We start from the raw sequence: 23,002 nt of genomic DNA, 5'->3' as shown, positions 1-23,002 counted from the left end.
ATATGAAGGCTGCTATATGTGTTTCCTGTTAAACAATGCTCATTGCCTGGCTGTGCTGCTGATGCATCTGCCTCTAATACTTTTAGCCATAGACCCTGATTATGCAGGCAGATCAGATGTTTATGACCTGGATAAGCTGTATGCTTGTTCACGGTGTGTGATTCAGACACTACTGCAGCCAAAGATCAGTGGAAATGCTGGGCAACTGATATTGTTTAAAAGGAAACCAATATGGCTGTCTCCATATCCCTATCTGCTCAGGTGTGCTTTAAAATAGTTTATTTTATACTTAAAGAGAAACTCCAGTGAAAATAGTGTAATAAAAAAAAGTGCTTAATTTTTACAATTATGTATAAATGATTTAGTCAGTGTTTTTTCATTGTAAAATCTTTCCTCTCCCTGATTTACATTCTGACATTTATTACATGGTGACATTTTTACTGTGGGCAGGTTATGTAGCTGCTGCTAGCTGTTTTGGCCATTGGAGACAGCTGTAAACGGCTATTTCCTGTCTGTGAACATTGTTACATTGTAACAAACTGCCAAAAGTACTGCAGTCCTCAGCTTCTTGTGGGAGGGGTTTCACCACAATATCAGTCATACAGCGCCCCCTGGTGGTCTGTTTGTGAAAAGCAATAGATTTCTGATGTAAATGGGGGTATCAGCTACTGATTGGGATAAAGTTAAATGGTTGGAGTTTCTCGTTAATGGACACTTTAAATATTAATTGCATGTCCAGTTTAAATTTTTTAGTATCGATGAATTAATTTCCCTTCTTTAACCACTTAAGGACCACACGGTTTTTTATTGATCGGTGCTGCGCGGGCTCTCCAGCCCACAGCACCGATCAGGTAAAAGGCAGGGCGATCAGACCCCCCCCTTTTTTTCCCCACTAGGGGGATGTCCTGCAGGGGGGGTCTGATCGCCGCCGGCTGCCTGTGATTTGCAGGGGGGGCACGCTTCAAAGCCCCCCTCCGCAGCGATATTGTGCGCTCCCTCCCCTTACCTCTCTCTGTCTTCCCCTATGTGAGGCGCAGGACAGATATCCGTCCTGCGCCGGATAGGATAGGCTTCAGCCTATCAAATGACGGCGATCCCCGTCCAATCAGAGGCCGGGGATCGCCGATCTCCGGCAGCGCAGCGCCGTATTGATGTAAACAGCGGGGATTTCTTACCCGCGTGTTTACATTATGTGTGCGAGCCGCGATCGGCGGATCGCACACTGTTCATGGAGACACCCTCCGTGAACTGGCATGGAAAGGCCGCTCGTACGAGCAGGCGTTTCCATGCAAAACCACAAACGACCAGGCGCCGCCTATCAGCGTTAGCTGGACGTTAAGTGGTTAAGCTGGGCAGACAGTGTACAATATTGTAATAGATTAGAAGGCAGGTGAAATATAAACATTAGAACTAATATGTCTATTGGCAAAGGAGAACACCCCCTCCCTTCTCAATCAATGCTTGTTCATTATGTCAATTGAATATCGATCAGAAAATGTAATTCTGTGGAAGATGGAATGGGCTGGAGCTCTCCATAGCTTTGTACTGCAGATGTAAAAGTACGTTAGATTCTGGTCTCCCAGTTTGTCTGCTTCTCTCTTCTTCCATATGATGATCCTTGTTTATGAAGACAGGGAGCTTTCAGTATGGTTAGCTCATGCCCGTTCTTGCTATGTGGTAATGTCTATCGAGAAATGACAGCATTCAGATTGACAGTCATGTCTCAACTCCAGTCACTAACTGTCCATCTGGGTACGTACAATCAAAACCCTACTGTAGTTGTAGTTCATTGTCCCTGCCATAGTCTAAAGGTATTGATGCACATACTCTGTCCACTAAATTTGTGTCATGGGTGACACTGTAGAGCCCCAGTGCTCTAAGACACGTGGCTAGGCAACAGCTGTGATCTGAGTGTTTGGAGGAGGGGCCATGGAACAGCTTTCGCAGGTGAATTGAAGCAGATCCGAGATGGAAAACAAACTATAACATGTAACTTGTCTATATATATCTTATCTAAAGTTTAGATAGTTTACACAGCAAATCTAGCTGCAAACAGCTTCAACAGTTTATGATTATTTATTCCTGTGATACAATGACAGCAGCCATGTTGTTTGTAAACATTACACACAGACAAAGCTGATAGCATCTCCAGCTCTCTGCCTGTGACAAATTCACTCTGCTCTCCCTCCTCCCCTCTGCCTCTGAAATCTCTGGCTAGTAACTTCCTCCTCCTGCCCAGACCAAGGCTCTCTGGAGAAGCTGTGGGCAAGGCTTGTTTAGTTTATAGGGAATTAGAGTATTAAAACAAAAAAAGTATTTGACTTGAGGAATGCCCTATAAACTATATGAAAGGAACACAATTATGCAATGAGTAGAAGTTTATCTTGGATCCACTTTAAGGAGGGGAACAATGGACTCCACCACCAATTGACCTTCTTCATAGAAAGTCCATGTTCCCAAGATACAGAAACGCAGCAGAACTGACATTCTGTGTTAATCAATGGGCTTGCTCACATCTAATGTGTTTTATCTGTTAGCAAAAAAATAAAACTTGAAGCTACGTGTTTATTTTCTCCTACTGTTTGTCTTCAGTGCATTATGTGCTGCTGTGGTCAATGATGTGATACACAAGAACATTTTTAGGATCTAGAAGGAAATTAAAGTACCCAGAGGACACCAAAGCAAACATGGGAGGAAAATATGGACTCCATGTAGATATTGTACCAGACTTTGAAACTGGAACCTAGCACTGCTTATTATCTAAATATTTTTCAGAGACCAAAGCAAAAATCTGCCTGTGAGAAGAGCGCCCCCCCCCCCCCCCCCCCCCCCTCTTATCAGAACCATGTATAAGGTTAGAGGGCAGAAGACTTTTCAATCACAACAGCTTCTTCCCATGGTGGCAGTTAGTAGAAAGGGGGGGGGGGGGAGGCGGGGGTGTGGCTGCCATCTTGGAACACATGGTTGTCACAGTAGCTACAGGGTATAGGAGACACCTGTGGAGGGAAGAAAAGTAGGTCTAGTAATAAGGATTGGTCAATGAGATGCAAATCTGAGTTGCTGTAGGGCTATGCAAATTCATGCAGCTTGAAAATGAACCAATCGAATCCTGCAGAGATAGAATTTGATTGGTCCATTTTTCAGCTGCTTAAATTTACATACAAAATTTGCATAATCCTGCATCAACTCAGGATTATTTGCATCTCCTTGACCATCCCTATCCAGTGACCACCAGCTGTAATCTTCCTGATGAAGTGAATAGCTTGATTTATTTCAAAATTCTTGAAGTTTTACTTTGTTGCCTAATTGAGATTTTCAGTGCTTCCTCCCCTCTGTTTGGGTGTTTATACTGTTCTAGAATTCATTCAGAATTTCTGTTTTTGCTATTCAGGATTGGACAGTGCTACTCCGACCTCACCAAGCTGCTCTGCAGGGGCGGCTCCTAGTACAGCGAAGGCCTCCAACCGCAACGCTGCTCCTTCTGCTGGCGAGAAGGATGAAGGCAACAAGAAGAAAGTGCGGCGGCAGTGGGAGTCCTGGAGCACAGAGGACAAAAACACTTTCTTTGAGGCGCTGTATGAAGTGAGTGTAAATTATGTAGCACGCTCCACAGATCTTTATGGAGGAGCTTTGAGTCTACTGTAACCTTTTCCACAAGCCATTTCCTGTTCCAAATCATGTGATGTCCTTTTTAATACTTCAGTGCATGCATTTTCCTGCTTTCAGTCTATTCCCTTCCTTTTTCCTGGTGCTTCTCATGAAGAAAACCGTAACTTAGAAGTGTAGAAGAGATTCCGCAAGCTGTTTCCAGGATCAATAAATTGACTGTCCCATGCAGAATATGTGCACACAATCTTCATCTAGCGCCGAACGTTTCAGGCCTCGCAGTGTCCCCATTTGTCAAGGTATCTTACACAGAAGAAATTAAGAAAAACATAGGTAGATCATTGGAACTACATTGGCAGCATATCTTCTTTCTTTTTTTTTTTTTATTTGTTTTAAACAAAATACAGGAACCGTTCCCAACACACAGGTGTAGGACCTGAACAAGAACACAAAAAAACAAAGTCAACCAGTTCAGTCCCCTTCCCTCAACCACAGTACCTCCACCCACCCCCAGCATATTCTTCCTTTACGTCTTTCGGGCAAGCATAGTTGAAATCTATGCTCAGTTTTTGTCCTCCTAAGCCTGTTAGGGTGTAGATTTCAACTTCTGCACACCGCTGCAGACTCTTCTTTGGTACGTTGCCGCACAAAGGAAGTTGCAGTGCATGCTGGGTTGTCATTGTTTGGTTCTTTAATACCCCTCAGACTTAACTAATGTAAGAGCCGGTTAGGAGCCGACTTCATTGGAGCTTTGCTATCATAACAACAGCAGGGCAGAGTAAACTGCAGCGGGTGCTTGCAGTGTGACGTCGGTACGCCTGATTTTTGTACCTGCAGTCTTTGGTCTTCAAGTGGCAAAGGCATTTTTAGTCTTAGTTTGCGTACACAGGGATTGTTGTCTGCAGGGATTGGGGCTTGATCCCTCGGGCAACAGTTTGGAGCTGAGTGCTGCACAAACGCATTGCCAGGCTACGGCCTCACAGTACCTTAATTCGGTATGGAGGAGTGAAAACTGCACAGTGCCGTAGAGTGGCATTTTTATGCGATAGTGGTTCAACGCGTAAAATTTTACGCGTTGAACCACTAACACGTAAAAATGTATGTGTTAATGTTCCTGCACCAGCGGGAATGCGTAAAAATGTACGCAATGCGGCCCAAAACTAAACGAACTGACGGAGGGGGACCAGAGCAGCAGTGAGAGAATACGAAGGCACAGGATGCCTGCATGGGGCTGGTAGAAGCCCCAGGTAAGTGAAACTCCTATTTTTTTTTTTTTTGCCTGATTACTCCTTTAAAGTGTAACTGTCGGGCATAATATCAAAAATCAATTCTTTATTTTTATCTGGTAAACCAGTAATAAGAATGCTAACCAGGCAATCCAAAAGTTAAATTCTCTTACTTTTCTTGTTTATAATTGATCATTCCCCAGTTTACCTGACTCTTCTTTGGTACGTTGCCGCACAAAGGAAGGTGCAGTGCATACTGAGTTGTCATTGTTTGGTTCTTTAATACCCCTCAGACTTAACTAATGTACAGAAGCAAAAAAGGACTACCCAGCAACTTCTTTTTTTGCGGCAACATACCAAATAAGAGTCAGGTAAACTGGGGAATGATCATTTATAAACAAGAAAAGTAATAGTGATTTTAACTTTTGGATTGCCTGATTAGCATCCTTATTACTTGTTTACCAGATAAAAATAAAGAATTTATTTTATGTCCGACAGTTACACTTTAAGCACAGAGCTATGTTCATGCTGGGTCCACATACCACTGTACATGGTCCTCTCCTCATCCCACTTTTGTTTGAAATGCTACTAGGTTTCCTCCTGTCACTCGACCATATCCTTCTGTTCCCCGCCCCATTCACTCCCCACAAGGGGCGAGGAAGAGGAGGAAATTGGAGGCCTGAGAAATGCAGAAGTCTTAAGATATGTCTGATGACCTGCATGTATTAGTGATCCCTCCGGCCACTTCTGATGACGCGTCGCCTTGGTGATGCATCTTCAGTTTTCATTAACTAGTAGTTTATAGGAGGAGGCGGAAAAACAGTTGACTAGCACAGCAGGTCGTAGATGTGGAGGATGAGAGAGAGAGAAAAAAAGGAATGGCTGTTGTGAGGTCGTACTTATCTTTCACCCAGAAGAAATTAAAGGACAACTGTAGTGTTAGGGATATGGAGGCTGCCATATTTATTTCCTTTTAAGCAATACTAGTTGCCTAGCTATCCTGCTGATCCTCTGCCTCTAATACTTTTACCCATAGACCCTGAACAAGCATGCAGCAGATCAGGTGTTTCTGACATTTTGTCAGATCTGACAAGATTAGCTGCATGCTTGTTTTTGGTCTGATCCAGACACTACTGCAGCCAAATAGACCAGCAGGATAGCCAGATAACTAGAATTGCTTAAAAGGAAACAAATATGGCATCCTCCATTTCCCTCTCAGTAGTCCTTTAACCACCCTGGCGTTTTGATTATTTGCGGCGCTCGGCCGCGGGTGGGTTTTTTTAACCTTTTTTTTTTTTTTAATTTTGTTTCCATATAGCTAGCCTAGCGCGAGCTACATGATTCCCCCTCCCTGCGGCATCCCTCCCACCCCTCCGATCGCCGTTGGCGATCATACCAAACAGGAAATCCCGCTCTGAATGGGATTTCCTGTTAGGGCTTCCCTCGTCACCATGGCGATGATCGGAATGATGTCAGGGGGAGTCCCGATCCACCCCATAGCGCAGCCTGGCGGTGATTGGCCAGGCTGCGCTGGGGGGGGGGCCTCTTTCACGGCGGGTAGCGGTGGATCGGTGGTGAGCGGCGGCGATCGAACAAAACACGCAGCTAGCAAAGTGCTAGCTGCGTGTTTACAAAAGAAAAATTATAAAAAAAAGACTCACCAGGGGCTGAATTGGGGTAAAGAGGTGCCCTGGTTGAAATAAAAGCTTCTAAAAAACAGCTTAAAAACGAAAAGATAATATGACGTGGCTTACCTCAATAACGAAATCTTTGTCTGTAACAAAAGATTTTTATTTAGCACAGGCAACGCATTTCGCAGATCTGAGCCCACTTCATCAGGCCAATAAAAGTGCCAAATGACTGGGTAGATGCAGCATAGGGACTATCCTTATGCTGTATCTACCCAGTCATTTGGCACTTTTATTGGCCTGATGAAGTGGGCTCAGATCTGCGAAATGCGTTGCCTGTGCTAAATAAAAATCTTTTGTTACAAAGATTTCGTTATTGAGGTAAGCCACCTCATATTATCTTTTCGTTTTTAAGCTGTTTTTTAGAAGCTTTTATTTCAACCAGGGCGCCTCTTTACCCCAATTGTGCTTAGTTCACCCCCACACACTCAGTGTTTGAGGGGTGGTGACAGATCACCTGCGGGTCCACCACAGTGGATGCCTGTCCCTGTTTTTCCAAGGGGAGCGACCACATCCAGGTCCCAGCTGGGACAACCCCGAGTGGAGTCTGGTTCATGGTCTCCACCTGCTTCTTACGGTCGGTTGCCCTTTGCAACCCCCCTTTGTGAGTAGTATTTTTTCAATTCCATTTTTTATTGTATACAGACATACTACACTATTGGGCTCCCGTTTTTGTCTCCTATATTTTTTTCTCTGCAAGGTGCCGAGACACCCCACTGCATTCCTCACCAGGGGCTGAGCAATCCACCGCGGCTGTTATGGACGAGCTGAGCTCGTCCAAACCGCTAAGGTGGTTAAAGAAACCGATTTTGGCACTAGGAAATGGCAAGAGGTGGAAGTTATCAATTGCCTTTACAAGAATGACAATTTATATATGTTTTTTCTATAATTTATAGTACATGGTGTTTCAAGGCACTTTAGCTCTTATAATTTCCACAAAGTATGTATTTTTTATTTTTTGTTTCACTTCAATCAAGTCAACAACATTGGGCATTTCCCATACAGGCGATGCAATGGTTTGTGCCTTTCTTCTTATGTACTCTGAATGCAGTACTGCAGGTTGTTGGGCAGACAGCTTTGGTTAGTTTGTAAAATATTCATCTGAACTTGCTTTCTTTAGCATGGAAAAGACTTTGAAGCCATCCAGAACAACATTGCTCTGAAGTACAAGAAAAAGGCCAAACCAGCCAGCATGGTGAAGAATAAGGAACAAGTCCGTCACTTTTACTACAGGACGTGGCACAAGATCTCCAAGTACATCGACTTCAACAATGGTAAGGCTCTTTTCTTTCTTTCTTTTTTTTTTTTTTTTTTTTTTTTTTTTTTTTTTTTTTTTTTTTAAATCTTTATGGTTATTTAACTGCTATTTTCATTAAAGAACACCTGTAAGGAAAAAAGTGCTCTTGGGGGTACTTACCTTGGCCAGCCAGATCCTTTGCTGGGACCCCAGGACAAAAAAAAAGAACAAATACAGTTTCTGATGCCACTGTGTACAGGTGTAGTAGTGGCTTCCCGCTCAGGCGGAAATAACAGAGCCCGATCGTGTCTGCTGTAACGGGTTTTCCTATTTTTGCCGGAGCCCGCGGAAGGCTGCTACTCCAACTGTGCTCACCATCAAGCAGCTGACAAGGAGATCTCCAGGGGTCCCAGTGCTGGATTCCCTCTGGTGAGGAGGACAGGGGAAGCCTCTTTAGGGTCCAGAGCCCCCCCCCCCCCCCCCCCTTCCTGAGATAAATACCCCCATGGGCACTTTTTTTCACTGCAGGTTCACTTGAAGTTCAATGAAGAAATTGTTGGATCATTGTTTGCCTTTATCTCATGTTTTCCTGAAGATTTTGATGAACAAGTCAATATGGCTGCATATCCTATCCTGTGTTTGGATGACAGTGGGAGCTTGAGCTGAATTGTTAGTCATTCCCTAGTCCTCCATGCTGTCCTTATCCACTGTGACTAATTCAACAGGTGACTAATGTTCTGGCCTATTGTCAATATTTTGCCTTGCAGTGTTTTCTTGTGGTCTTAAGAAGTCGTCGCAGGAGCTGTATGGTCTCATCTGTTATGGGGAACTGCGGAAGAAGATTGGTGGATGTAAGTATAGAGTTAATTCTGCCCCATGTGGTAAGACGAGGCACACTCCAAACATTTCAGAGCAAAGGTAGAAGCTACTACAATGCTTCTACCCAGCTGTGGCTGGATAGTGTTCTGGTTAAGGGCTTTGCCTCTGACACAGGAGACCAGGGTTTAAATCTCGGCTTTTCCTGTTCAGTAAGCCAGCACCTATTCAGCACCTTGGGGAAGACTCCCTAACACTGCTACTAAGCATGCCCTACTGCAGCTCTGGCGCTTTGAGTCCACCAGGCAAAAAGCACGATATAAATGTTCTGTCGTGTCTACCCAAAGCATTGATTGCTGCACTCAAGGGAAATGACTAAAGCACTCCAAGGAATTGAATTCTACTTTGACGTGGAAAAAAAAACCCACAGCTGTACTAGGAGCTTATAGTTATTGTTTGATAGATTAATTTCAACAAAGTAATTAGTTTCAGTTAAAAGGAATTTAAAGTGAACTTGTGCTGTTAAAAGTGGGTGTTCCGCCTCCGTGAGTGTAGCTGCTGCAGAATGAACACCCCAACGGCTTAGCAACAAACATTGAATTTAGCCAAATTTCTCAGTTCACACGCCAACAGCTTGGCAGGGGCATTTGGTGCAATTTACTCAGCTGCATTCAGTGTGTGAAGTAAAGCTGCAGAGAGTCCTGACATCACTGCTGCATCTGAGTGTCCAGCTATGGAACTTTGACAGGAGTCCCCTGTACTCTTTCAATCTGGCCTTCCCATTGGTACAGAGGTTGGCTTATACTTATGCAGACAAGTAGGGAGAGTGGCTGTGCATGCAGAGCCTCACCCACATACATTTATATGATTACTAATACACATCTGATCCAATGCTATGACTGAAGTGCGGTCCTGTGGGTGGATGGGGAGGTTCTGCTGTGGGTTTTTTTCAGGGTCTCTCGCACACACACACACACACACACACACACACTCACTCACTCACTCACTCACTCACTCACTCACTCACTCACTCTCTCACGACTGACCGCAATGATGCTGACAAGAGGTTCCAGCTCTACTCTCTCTAGTTTAGTAGGACACGTGACATCCATATTCAAGGGATCTATAAGCCTGTTAATGTGTAGTAGAATCTTGCCAGTGTGTGAATTCTTTAATTGATTAGATTATTTTCTTTTTTGTAGGCATGGATGATAAGAATGCTACAAAGTTGAATGAGCTGATACAGTTAGGGTGGGTATAACCTGCATCTTGCCACATGATATCTTGTTTATCCATTTGTTCCCAGTGCATTCTCCGACACGGTCTATAAGTTTAGATTTGTCACATGAACTGTTCTTTAGGTGGACATACATTTGATGATTTTTTTCATAAATATCCAACTGATATTGATGAAAGTCAATGCCACAAACAATTTCCGGGCAAAAACGGTTGATTGCGTAGGACGGAAAATTTTGGTCAATCAGTGGCTGATCGGGAGCGACGTTCACCCTCACCTGTCCACTGTGTGGTTCGGGTCTCTTCATTCCCTGCTGGCTACTTCTTCCGGTCTTCGCTTACATGTCCTTCAGGCGACTGTGTAATGTAGAGGCCAAATACTAGCAGCTTCTAGTGGTCATGTAGAGTATGTGCCACAGTGCCCCTAGTTTGACTTCTGTCACATCACACACGTGCCTTCGGGACTCAGCAGTGAAGAAGGAGAAGCTGATGGGGAGAGCAGAGAGAAAGGCTATGTGGCAGACAGGTGAGAGTCCTTGCACCGCACGGCTGGGGGCATAACATGGAGAGCCGACAGGTGCACACAGATTTTCAAAGATTTCTTGCTGAAAGGATCAGATTAGATAGATCCCTCCCTGATCAGATGACTGTAGAGAGATCTGTCTGTGCCGTATAGACCAGTGTATGGCCACCTCTAGAATCTGATGCAGTTATTCTCCTGGTGTAATTTCATAGCAATCAGGTAGATTCCAGTCAGCGTATAGGTCAGAGCAGTAAAGATACAATGTTATTAGTTGCTTGGTATAGAATTTGTTGGTTAAAATGTTTTGGGGGGGGGATAACGACAGCATGGGCAGTGTTTTCCACATAGTATTCCGTAGCAGCCTTGGTATTTTGTCACTGGCCTTATGTGTAATCTTATGGAGCCTACAATTCACTGGCAGACACAGAATTCTGAAGTCACAGGCTGTGGTGGCTATTTCCTTGGACACCTTGACCTAACAGGTGCCAAAACACAAATGAGTTTTAAGAAAGGCACGACAGGATCAGCTTCAGCGAGATCAGTACCTTAACCAGCTTTAGTCAGGCCAGTGCTAAATGCCACCACCAACCAGCAAGGCCAGGCCAGTAGAACTAGCGAGCTGGTGAGGCCGGGCCAGTAGAACTAGCCAGGAAAGCCGGGCAGGTACTCAACAAAAGCAGCCAGCACCACTACAGCAAGACAAAGACAGCCAAAGAATATTAAGCTCCATAAGGCCAGCTGACAAGTCAGTCTTGCAAGCTAGTCCATCATGGAAAAACAATTTCTTAACAGGTGAACATCAGAATCATGGCTCTTCTACACAGTTGCTCATTTTCTTGGTGCACGTGCTAAAAACTGCTTTTTGTTGTGCATTGTCTGTGACAATTGAGTTGACGTATGAACATATCCTTATACTTGCTCTTTGTTTTCTATCTCTTGATAATCTTGTTGCAGAGCCACTACAGTACGGTACAAGGGAAGAAACTTGCGGATTAAAGCCCCCATGTGCCGAGCCTTGAAGAAGCTCTGTGACCCAGAAGGGAAGACAGGTAGTGCAAACAAGTCGGCCCCCGTCCATTGTAATTTGCATATAGTGGATATCTGTCACTCAAAACAATGACTTTGGATCACTACAATCAGGGTTGTGGAGTCGGTACAAAAATCATCCCACTCCTCAGTTTATGAATCCACTGACTCCAGGTACCCAAAATTGCTCTGACTCCAACCCCTCAACTCTGACTCATTAGTCTAATACTTACCAGGGCTGTGGAGTTGGTACAAAAATCATCCAACTCAGACTCCTTAGTTTATGAAACCACCAACTCCTCGACTCCAACTTCGACTCCACAGCCCTGGTTACAATTCATATTGTGCTTTCTGTGCATGTGTCTGTATTTTATCCCTGTCTTTGTCTTAGGCAGTCAGCCATGTTGGATTTTTTTTAACTATATCTGACTGCTCTTGTATTGGCTTTTGGAAGGATGGCACTAAACTGACAGCAAACACCGAGATTGTTTGTATTGTTTTTGGAAAGCTTTCAAAGCATTTTATAAACGCTGAGCAAAATATTCTAATGTTATTCACTATTGTATGAAATTATCATTTAACTTTTTGTGTTGTTTTCGATTTCCAGGTCTGAGTGATGAGGAGGATCAGAAACCAGTCCGACTCCCCCTTAAGGTACCTGTAGAACTGCAGCCAAGAAGCAATCAGGCCTGGGCACGTGTACAGAGCCTGGCACAGAACCCTCGTCTCAGGTAATGTGCTGCCTGCATTACAACATGGAATTGTTGCTGATGGCTGTTTGATGCATTCCTTGCAAAGACAGGAATTTCTGCAGGAACCTGTGGAACTGGGTTATGTGGCCACGTATATATTCAGGGAGACACACCTACTTACTGCCATGTTACCAGTATGAATACAGGACTTCCTCAATCTGCCCCTCTATTATGATGCATGCTGGAGTGGGCAGAAAGTGACAGAGGCAAACCTACTGGTGCTAGCCACACACTTTTGTACAGTGTTTGTACAGTGTTTGTACAGTGTGTGGAGGAAGTGTGCACTACAGGCAGTTGTCACTGCCTACCGAGTCGTCAGGTCTCCCAGTCCCCCGGGATAACTGGAAAACCACATCTAGTGTCCAACACAATGTTCTTCCAGCTGTACAAAGAACTGTATACAGTACATTAGGCCTGCACGATTTTAGGAAAAAATTGAATTGCAATTTTATTTTTCTGTCAAATTGCGATTTTGATTTTTTTTTTTCATGATTTTCTTCAAATCAAGCTTTAGCATTAAATTCACAATGTACAGTAACATTTACAAACATGCATTGACAGAAAATGACATCATACTATAGCTCGCAAGGGCAGGTCTCTCTCCCACTTTTGTGTCTTGGAAATCATAGATTTTATTCATCATGTTACTTTTATCACTGTCATTTCCATTTCTGTATTTTGTATTCTGTATATTTTTTTTGTGTTTTGTCACTAATTATGTATCTTGTGTATCAGTGTACACCATTGTCTGTGTTATGTACCCCATGTTTGTTTCTTACTTTGTACAGCGCCACGGAATATGTTGGCGCTTTATAAATCAATAATAATAATACTATCAAACTGATGTCATTTTCTGTCTTGTTTAAAAATGTTACTGCATTGTGAATTTATCAAAACAAATAGCTATTAATAAATGCAAAGCTGAGTGTACCACAGCAAATCCTGGGCAGTGGAGGTGATCAAAGTTGTTTGCTGGACATGATAGTGGAGAGATAACCAAGATCCTGGGCAATGAGCAAATGTACAGTACACTGTGTGACCACGGGAGACGGTGCAGAACAGGAGTGCCCGATGTGCTGATGCTACTCCTCCCCAAGCAGTGTGCTGGCCGCATTACACTACTTACTACCATTCTTATTCCTTCCAGCTGGGAGGAGGAAGCATGCCACGCGGCCAACACCATTTTATGCAAGGAACGCTTAAAATAGTATGCGTAAAAAACCTGCACGCTAAAAATTGTACACATGAAAAAATCGCCACTTTGACAATTAGGAAATTGTCTTGCTGCAAATCGCGATATCGATTTTAAAACAATATATCGTGCAACCCTACAGTACATGCCTTTAACACTTTAAATATGTGTTTGGGAATAATTGTTATACAGATACTGTTATTGGAAACCGGAGGCGGGGGGGGGGAGCTGAGTTTTACTTACCTGGGCTTTTTCCAGTTATGACATGCGCTTCCGATTTTCGATGCGCATGCGTTTTGCTAATGCCGCATCTGAGGCAGGGCGTAAGCAGGCATTATATGTCGAGAGAGCTGATTTCAGTGCAGAGCTAAAAGGGGAAATGGCATTAACGCCACCCCGGAGTTTCAGCAGGCGCAGGGTGAGTCATCTTTCGGCTTTATCCCGTTTTCTATGTATGCTTGCAGAGGAATTGGAAATTATGAGAGAACCAGCTGACAGTGTGTTCAAGCCTATAGCTGTAGGCCACATGCGTGTGCTGTTGTGATACATAACTACAGGAACATTATCTGACTGGAGTCTGCATTTATCTCACAGATGTATAAATACTGCATGATATATTTCTCCTGTTTGACTATGTACTGATCTGTTCTCACTGTCTCCTCCCATTGTTAGGATGATAGTGGAGTTGCACAGAAAGGTCTCCAGCCTTATAGAATTCCTGAAGCAGAAATGGGCACTGCAGGAGGTCCGAATTGTATCCTTTACTATCGGCTGTTTCAGATAAAATGTGTGCAGTAAAAATGCAAAAGCAAAGGGAATGTCTATTTCTGCCAATTGTACACCAGCTGTTTGGTGGTATTTTATATAAGTTAAAAAAATATGATTAACAGATGGCAATTTTTACAAAGAGGCAATTTCATTGCCTAATGCATGTGTACTAAGACGGCCATCTGGGGATAACTTTTTTGGGGAGAGGGGTTTAGAGTTAGCAGTGCTTTTTAATCGCTCACTGTAATTATTCTAACGTTATCGGAAGCTCTATTCACTTGAATAATGACCTTACCGCATTGGCTTCAGTTATGGCCACAGATTGCCACTTTTTAGAGTGAGCCCTATCATTCCAGCGCAGGAGACTTGGGCGCAGCAGTGAGTAACTTTGGCGTAGTCAGAAGACGGAGCTGAAGTTACTTATAAAACACTATAATTCGGCCTCCAGCTGGGAGCCAAATTTATTCATTCCCCACCATCCATGTCAGCCTGGAGGGGGAATAGTATTTAATAAGGCCGGGACTTGTGCAGCAGCAGCAGGATCAGCCATACACCGGCTGTATCCTGCAGCGATTCCTCTCGTACGCTTTCTAGAGTGGTGAGCTGTTGGGGTGCTGGCAAATGAGTGTGTGAAGAAAACAGCCCGTTCTCCACTCTGCTCTATTGAAGTAAATACTGCTGTTCACTTTTAAGGTGGTCTCCTATTTGTGATCTATAAAGTGGTGATTTACTTGATTGCTCCTTAATAAATATGGTGTGTGTCCCTTTTTATTGCTGATCACTTTTGGCAAAAGTCGTGATCATGGGAAATAGGCAAACTCCTCTGGAGGAAAAAAAAACTGTTGAAATAAACTTACAATAAAAAAATACTTAGCTTCTGCATAATCAACCCATCATTCTGCCTTGGTCCTCATAAACCGCCATCCCTGTAAGAAAATGGTTTCCTACATTTAAAGAAAAAAAAATGGCTCCAACCCCAGATCTGCACTATTACAGGCATTAAATGCTGGTTGAGATCAGATGTACTGGGCTTGCACTCTGGCGTGTTGCAAGTGCAAAGGGGCAGAAACTGGGTAATAAAGAGGCATCAGGTAGAATGGATTGGGCGTGGACATAGCAGGAGGACTGCCTCTTCCTTCTCATCCATACGCAACAGGTGTCCCATTCAAATATTTAAGGATTTAAGCATTGCGAGGCCCCAGGGAGCACAGAGAGGTGAGAAGGTTGCTGTCACAGTACTACCTTTAAACAGAGCTATTTGCTTGCGCAGAACCACTTTGGTAGCAGAGATGTGCACTACATACTTCATATGCACACAGTACTTCTGCAATCTCTATATGTATTGTATTTCTATAAGCCTAGGTGAGAGACATATGGAGGCTGCCATATTTATTCTCTTTTAAGCAATACCAGTTGCCCGGCGGACAGCTGCTCATCTTTCTCGTAAGTAGTTCTTAGATCACATACCTGAAAGAAGCATGCAGCTACTCCAGTTATACTTGCATCAGAGACATTTGATTAGCATGCTTGTTCAGTCTAACCTAACCTAACCAGATAACTGTATTAGAGTCAGTGGAAAAGGATGACAGCCAGGCAACGTGTATTGTTTAAAAGCAAATAAATGTCCGCTTCCATATGTTTCTCACCTCAGGTTTCCTTTGAAGTACACCAGAACTGAGAGGGATGTGGTGCTTGCCATATTTATTTCCTTTTGCCAATCTTTCTGGTTTCAGTATTGTCTGTATCACACACCTGAAATAGGTGTAGCTGATTCAGTCAGAGAACCTGATCTGCTGCTTGTTCAGTGTCGTTGGCTGAAAGAGTCAGAGGCTCAGCAAGGCAGCCAAGCAATGTGCATTCTATTTTGGTTCCTGGATGTAGTTTCTACGTCCAGGAACCATGCGCGCTACCGCACGCTCCAGCGGCCGATCGTGTGCGTGCACGCGCACTCCCGGCCGCGGATTCGGTAGCCAGGAAATCAATGTATCGGGCTATGGTGCCCGATCATTGATCCCTCTCCCCCGCTGAAAAAGCGACAGCTTCTCTCGGAAGCTGCGCCTTTTCTGGCTGTTCCCTTCCCGATGCGTTACTGTAAGCGTATGTTACGCTTAGAGTGACGTCATGTAAACAAACTCATGGCCGCCATCTTGTGGCCAAAAAGTAATACTACACCTGTAAAAAAAAAAAAAAATTAAAATTAACACACATTTACATTATAAATCTATTGTTTACCTCCCACCCTCCCAAAACTACCCAAATAAAATGTTTACTATAAAAAAAAAAAAAACATTACAATAATAAAAAAAAAACATGTAAATATTTACCTAAGGGTCTAAACTTTTTAAATATTAATGTAAAGATGAAATATTTTTATATTTTTTTTTTTATTTTAAACTTGTAAATAGTGATAGATGCAAAACGGAAAAAATGCACCTTTATTTCCAAATAAAATATTGTCGCCATACATTGTGATAGGGACGTAATTTTAACGGTGTAATAACCGGGACATATGGGCAAATACAATACGTGAGTTTTAATTATGGAGGCATGTATTATTTTAAAACTATAATGGCTGAAAACTGAGAAATAATGACTTTTTTCCGGTTTTTCTTATTCTTCCTGTTAAAATGCATTTACAGTAAAGTGGCTCTTAGCAAAATGTACCCCCCAAAGAAAGCCTAATTGGTGGCGGAAAAAACAAGATATAGATCAGTGCATTGTGATAAGTAGTGATAAAGTTATAGGCTAATGAATGGGAGGTGAACATTTCTCACGTGAAAACGACGGAACCTGAATGGGTTAAAAGGAAATGAATGTGTCTACCCCCGTATATGTCTCACCTCGGGTTTCCTTCAAGGCAATACTTTTCATCTTTAATGGTCATGTGACATATCCATCCTTGTTTTCATTTAGGCCTCGTTTCCACAGACAGCTGAACTGTGTGCTCAGCAAGCCGTTATCAGGCAGCAGCACACAGTTGCCAAGCAGCAGCAAGCAGTTGTGAAAGTTTGAGAGGCATTTCACTGCCTATTAACTGTCCATGGAAAAAAGGCCTTAGGCTGCATAGACTGTTGTCTATGGGAAGCACATGGTAGAATGGTGACTTTTATTAACGTTGTTTGTATAAAAAGATAATAATGCTTTTCTGATAACGAATACAACATTATACAAGATAGGCAGCAGTATGTGGGTAAATATGTCTTCATAGCTATGTCTAATACTGTAAGAAAATTGTTGATTGTCAGTCTACCCAAAAATTGAACATGTTATTGACTTTTCCTTTAACGATTTGTGTCAGAAAAAATCCCTGGAGGATCCTCAGCTGGCAGAAGGGGAGGATTCCAAAGAGGACTTCTACCTCTTTCCACCGGAAACTGCACAGTTCTCTCCATTACCAGGAGTGGCCAGGGTGGTCCATTCCAAAGCTTTCTGTACCGTCCATTGGCAAGAGTCTGGCAAATGCAAACAGAACTCAAAGGATGCTCATCTTCTGCCTCCTGCTCAGATCTTAGGCATTCAGACAGGGCAGGGGACAGCGCGGGTACAGCTGAAGTGCCCACGTGGCAGCTCAGATGCTAAACAAGCAAACAAAGTGGAAATGGCCAGCAGTGCTGCCACAGACCAGACTCTGACAGTAGAGAATGAACCCGGGGAGAATGTTTCTTCTGAAGGGGTACCAGATGGTCCAAAGACCCCTGATGAAGCTTCTCCAGAGAACATGGATATTTTAGCCAATGTAGAAGCACCTATTGAGGTGTCTGGCAGTGAACCAGTAATTGGGGATGAACTTTCACTAAACGACCCTTTCCCTCATTACCTGAAGTCTTGCCAGGATCTCATTGTTCCAGAAGGAAGCCCTTCAACAATGAATGTTGTGACAAGCCCCCCCATATCTCCTGGGACAGAGCTGAAAAATTCTGGCCAGGCAGCTTCTCCCAGCCCAGATAAGGTAGAGACTTTGCAGACTGCAAACCTTCAGCAGGATAATTGCACTACACAATCATCAGGAACAGACTCTCAGGTGAAGGAGCAAAGTGGTTCATCCAAAGCTCCAAAAGACAACTCTAACCAGCTTGCTGAGCAAGTGCGCCAAGAGGGCTGGAACCAACGCACTTCCGAGAATTTGACACTAGCCGAGGTCTACCTCATGCTAGGCAAACCTGGCAAGCTACAGCTGGAGTACGAGTGGATCGAGCCTAGCAGTTCTGATGATCCGGAGTACCCACTACGACACAAACAGAGACTTCTTACTTGTCTTTTAAGGCTCATCACTACTGAGCTGAACTCTAAAGCTGTAAGTAATGACTTCCAAAGTGCATTGTATTTTTTCTGAACCACATATACCATAATTATTTAGCCAAGCGCTATTTTATGGTTGCCTGTTAATCAATGGGCTAGTACACACTTAATATGTTCTTTCACGCGCAGAAAAAAAAAATGACATTCTGCATGATGACTCTGCACATTTTGTCAGTTTTCTGTATCAATTACATTAGCTGCTGTGAAAAAAACGTGCGCGTTTTGCTGCATAGAAACACACTTGGTGTGCAGAAAAGGTATGCAGGAAAACGCGCGCAGAAAACTGTCAAGTGTGTTCCCTGCCTGACCATTTCCGCATCGGAGAAACTGACATGTTCATGGAACCTGCCTATGAGAACAGACAGAATCCATTCTCACTAGGCTGGTCACCGCATACGTTCCTGTTTTATTCACCTGTGTTCTGTGTCTTTGGTCATCTCAGGTCCTCCACTTCTTCTTTCACATCACTCGGCTCCACGGCACGGACACTCGCCGGTATATAGATCAGAGTCCCGGTAGAAGCAGTCTCCCATTGAATTGCTCTGACCATCTTGCTTAGCAACACGGAGGATTCTCAATTGGTTCACTGAGACCAATGAGAATCCTCCCTGTTGCTAGTTAGAATTCTCATTGGCCTTTTGCAATCCAATGGGAGCCTGCTTTTTCCAGTACTCTGATCTATATACTGGTGAGCGTGCCATGCAGTGGAGCTGAGCAATGGTTCCAGAAGCAGCTGAGGACTTGAACGATGGGGCACAGTGTATCTGCTTAAGATACTTTGTGAACTTGCCGTTTTGCATCTGGCACAAGTGGGGATCTAGCCGGTGGCCATCCAAAAGCAGGTTATCTACAGTGATTCTATTACACTGTCTCTTTCAATAACTTGTCAGCATTAGTTGCTTTAGACTTCAGAAGCTGCAGGTTTTCTGTTCAGATATGGATATCATTTGAACACTTATAACTAACCTGTTAGCTGGTATTTTAGATGTGCGCTTAGAGGTGAACTTTCATCTATAATCTATGCACTGGTAAACAGTTTATGGCTTGACAAGAACGTTTTCCCCTCCTTAGTCCTTGCAGACTCCAGAAACGGCCTCTGTTGCCACTTCCCCAATGAAGCAGCCCGTCCAGGAACAGACGCTTACCCCACCTGGCAAGGTGATCACTCTGCTTTCCCGGAACCCAGACTGTCTGAGGACGCAGCCTGCACACCTCCACACCACCTTCTCTCCACCTTCTATTACCTCAGGTGATGGCATTGTTTATTACCAGTGTAATAGGTGCTGCTGCTGGTAACGTTCTCTATAGTGTCATATCTGAGGGGAGTGTTTGGAAAGTAAGAGACTTTGGCTTGGTACCTCTACAGCCTAGTTCCCTTCTGTCGAGAGTTGTAATGACAACGCAGGAGATTTGGGTGCAGCTGGCTCCACCATAGGCGGTAATAGGAATTACAGCTATAGCGGCGCACAGTCAGCAACTTTGGCGCTGCCAGAAGATGGAGCTAAAGTTGCTTTTAAAACACTGTATTTCACACTGCAGGGAAAACGCTACATTAATCACAACGCATTGACATGGTAAATGCATCCTTGGTTACTAATAGGGTGCATTTGCACTATCAAACAGAACGCAACTGCAAAACGCGCTCGCCAGACCGCAAATGCAAAATTCTGACCTGCTGCATCTTTCTGCAGCAGCAACGCAAAATGCTGACCACAAACTCAAATCGGACGTAAGACAAGCCTGTGGGAACAGATGTGTCCGTTCCCACTAGGACGAAATTCAGCACCTCCTTTACAGCTCGTCCCGTCTCCGCTGGTCCCGGTTACCAGGAAGCATAAGGCTTCATGTTAGTAAAAAAAAAAAAAAAATGGGAATCCTCCTGCAGCAGAGAAAATTCTCATTGCTTCATGTGGACCAATGAAAATACCCCCCTGTTGTTAGATAGGATTCACATTAACAAATGGATGATGCCCATACATGGTACAATAGTTTTTCATTTTTTTTCCGATTAGATAAATTTGTTCGGTTATCCTGCTAGATCGTAAAAAAATTGCATAGTTATTTTCGAGGTGCCATACACGTTACGTTCAGTTAGGCTGAAAATCCGGGGGAAATGATCGAATATTCCAAAAATTCGAATTGAGAAAAAATATCGAGAGAAAAAATAAGTTATTCGATCGGAAGTGACTTTTTTTTTCAACTGGAATCTTTTTTTCAGCTCGAGCTGTATTTTACCTCATGTTACCTTATGTTGTGACACCCAACATTAACCGTAATGAAAATGTTTTTTTTTTTTTTTTCAGTACAAACATGCCTGTACTCTAGCCATCTTCTACATCTTCTTCATGACATACAGCGTGGCACAGATAATATATCGTACATTGCAACATGCAGCAGACAATCTTAATGGGGATTGTTACAATCATTCACACGAATATGTACACCACTGGCAGACGTGTGCCATAGAGGCCACATAGAAAGTCTCTGAACAGGCACAGAGACATTTCAAAAGGAAAATAAGTGAACACAAAGAAAACCTAAGCTGTCAGAGAGAGAGAGAGAGACAACGCACACAAGCAAAGAAACACAGATCAACCACAAACAGATATACATAAAAAACTTTTAGCAACACACAGCTGACAGAAACAGGGAGTACAAGAGAATCCACATAAAAGAACCAGAGGGGGGAAAACAAAGACATCCACAGGATGGACAGAGATAGAACCAGAAGGGGAAAATAGAGACTACAAGGGAACCCATTGAGAGACACAGGCTAAAAGAAGACAACCAGAGGTGGAGACAGATTCCATAATAAGCCTTTCTATTAAAAATATTTATTTGCTATACCAACACACCATTTTTGGGAAAAAAACAAACACTACAATGATTCCAACAAAGAAATAAGCATTACAACTTTAATCATGCTATTTTTAACAATACAAATAAAGATAAAAAACTTTGAAACATTTCTAACAATTTAACTCTGAGATTTTCATACAATTTAACATACATGATACAATTACAACACACAATCCTCAAAATTTCCCTAGCATGTTCGATCAGATTTTTCTTGAAAATTAATTGTTCTAATTTCTTGATCAAAAAAGAATTAATTCTTTTCAACTTTCATTCGATTTGATCATTTAGATCGAAAAAACTGGAAAATCAAACATTTATTGTATTGTGTATGGGCACCATGACAGGAAGCCGCATGCTTCCTGGTTACCGGGACCAGCAGCGGAAGTACCTTCGGACTGGTAAGCGCTCAGGTGATGACACAAATGCAGTGAATTGAAGCAGTGTGAACGTGGTCAGCGCCTACCGCACCGTTTCAGTATCCGCTGTGTGTGTAGTGTGATCCCGGCTTAATAGATAACCGCAGTCCACCTATAAAATGGGAGAGATGTGCAGGAAATACACAGGATGTGAGGAAATTATTCAGTTTGTAGAATATAGTTGATTGCTATACAAGGTGCTAGAATGATTCCACCTTAAATTAAAATGAATCATGTCCCTGAGTCAGATATTGTCTTCATTGTTCATTGTCTTTTTCTCAGTACTCATGAACCTGGCATTTCTCACATCAACACTGACACATCTGTATTGTTGCTTACATTGTGTATCATCACATTGGCCACATCCAGTATTGGGTAATCCTTTTGAATGGTTTTGACAGTTATATGTTAATGTCAGTCTCTTCCTCCGCGTAGGTTTCAGGAATCTGTCCCGCCCACTTGTCTTCGGGGGTCCCTTAGGATCTGTGACGACAAGCAGCGATGGGGCAGTCTTTGCTGTTCCCACTATGCTGCCTCCTAACAGCCGCCACACCAAGATCTCCTCACCGAACAAAGATCCTGAGGCAACAGGCCGCCAGCAATTAGATGCTATTAGTGTGAGTATTAAAGAAATGATAATGAAAAAAACCCTGTGGTCTGAATATGCAGAGATCTCAATTTAAAGAGACTCCGTAACAAAAATTGCATCCTGTTTTTTATCATCCTACAAGTTCCAAAAGCTATTCTAATGTGTTCTGGCTTACTGCAGCACGTTCTACTATCACCATCTCTGTAATAAATCAACTTATCTCTCTCTTGTCAGACTTGTCAGCCTGTGCCTGGAAGGCTGCCAAGTTCTTCAGTGTTGTGGTTCTGTGATGCATCTCCCCCCTCCAGGCCCCTCTCTGCACACTGCCTGTGTATTATTTAGATTAGGACAGCTTCTCTCTTCTCGCTTATCTTTTAAAAGCTGGATAAATCCTCCTCTGAGCTGCCTGGGCTTTCACATACTGAGGAATTACATACAGGCAGATCTGTCTGCACTCTGCAGGAAGAAACAAGCAGCCTGACACTTCAGTGGATGATAGCTGCAGAGGGAAAGAAACACACAAATGATCTCTTGAGATTCAAAAGGAAGGCTGTATACAGCCTGCTTGTGTATGAATGTATTTTCTATGTGTGGACATGCTGTACATCAACCTACTTCCTGTTTTGGTGGCCATTTTGTTTGTTTAGAAAACAAACTTTTTAAAACTGTTTTTAATCACTTTTAATGCGGCGAGGAGCGGCGAAATTGTGACAGAGGGTAATAGGAGATGTCCCCTAATGCACTGGTATGTTTACTTTTGTGCGATTTT

At 43.2% G+C, this 23,002-nt stretch overlaps 1 protein-coding gene across 3 annotated transcripts in view; it reads left to right on the top strand.

Moving 5' to 3' along the window:
• CRAMP1 (cramped chromatin regulator homolog 1) overlaps window positions 1-23,002 on the top strand; it is a 79,144-nt gene that overhangs the window by 29,840 nt on the left and 26,302 nt on the right. For all 3 annotated transcript variants that reach the window (XM_068244380.1, XM_068244381.1, XM_068244379.1), the window contains exons 3-12: window positions 3,392-3,582; window positions 7,641-7,794; window positions 8,525-8,608; window positions 9,776-9,824; window positions 11,287-11,381; window positions 11,966-12,089; window positions 13,975-14,056; window positions 17,369-18,364; window positions 19,441-19,618; window positions 22,080-22,261. In XM_068244380.1, coding sequence (XP_068100481.1) covers window positions 3,392-3,582; window positions 7,641-7,794; window positions 8,525-8,608; window positions 9,776-9,824; window positions 11,287-11,381; window positions 11,966-12,089; window positions 13,975-14,056; window positions 17,369-18,364; window positions 19,441-19,618; window positions 22,080-22,261 — 2,135 coding nt within the window. The remainder of the gene's footprint in view (window positions 1-3,391; window positions 3,583-7,640; window positions 7,795-8,524; window positions 8,609-9,775; window positions 9,825-11,286; window positions 11,382-11,965; window positions 12,090-13,974; window positions 14,057-17,368; window positions 18,365-19,440; window positions 19,619-22,079; window positions 22,262-23,002) is intronic.

Source organism: Hyperolius riggenbachi, chromosome 7 (assembly GCF_040937935.1).
Source record: "Hyperolius riggenbachi isolate aHypRig1 chromosome 7, aHypRig1.pri, whole genome shotgun sequence".
NCBI lineage: Eukaryota > Metazoa > Chordata > Amphibia > Anura > Hyperoliidae > Hyperolius > Hyperolius riggenbachi.
Note: the sequence above shows the minus strand (reverse complement) of the source record. Positions and strands in the feature narration are given on the sequence as shown.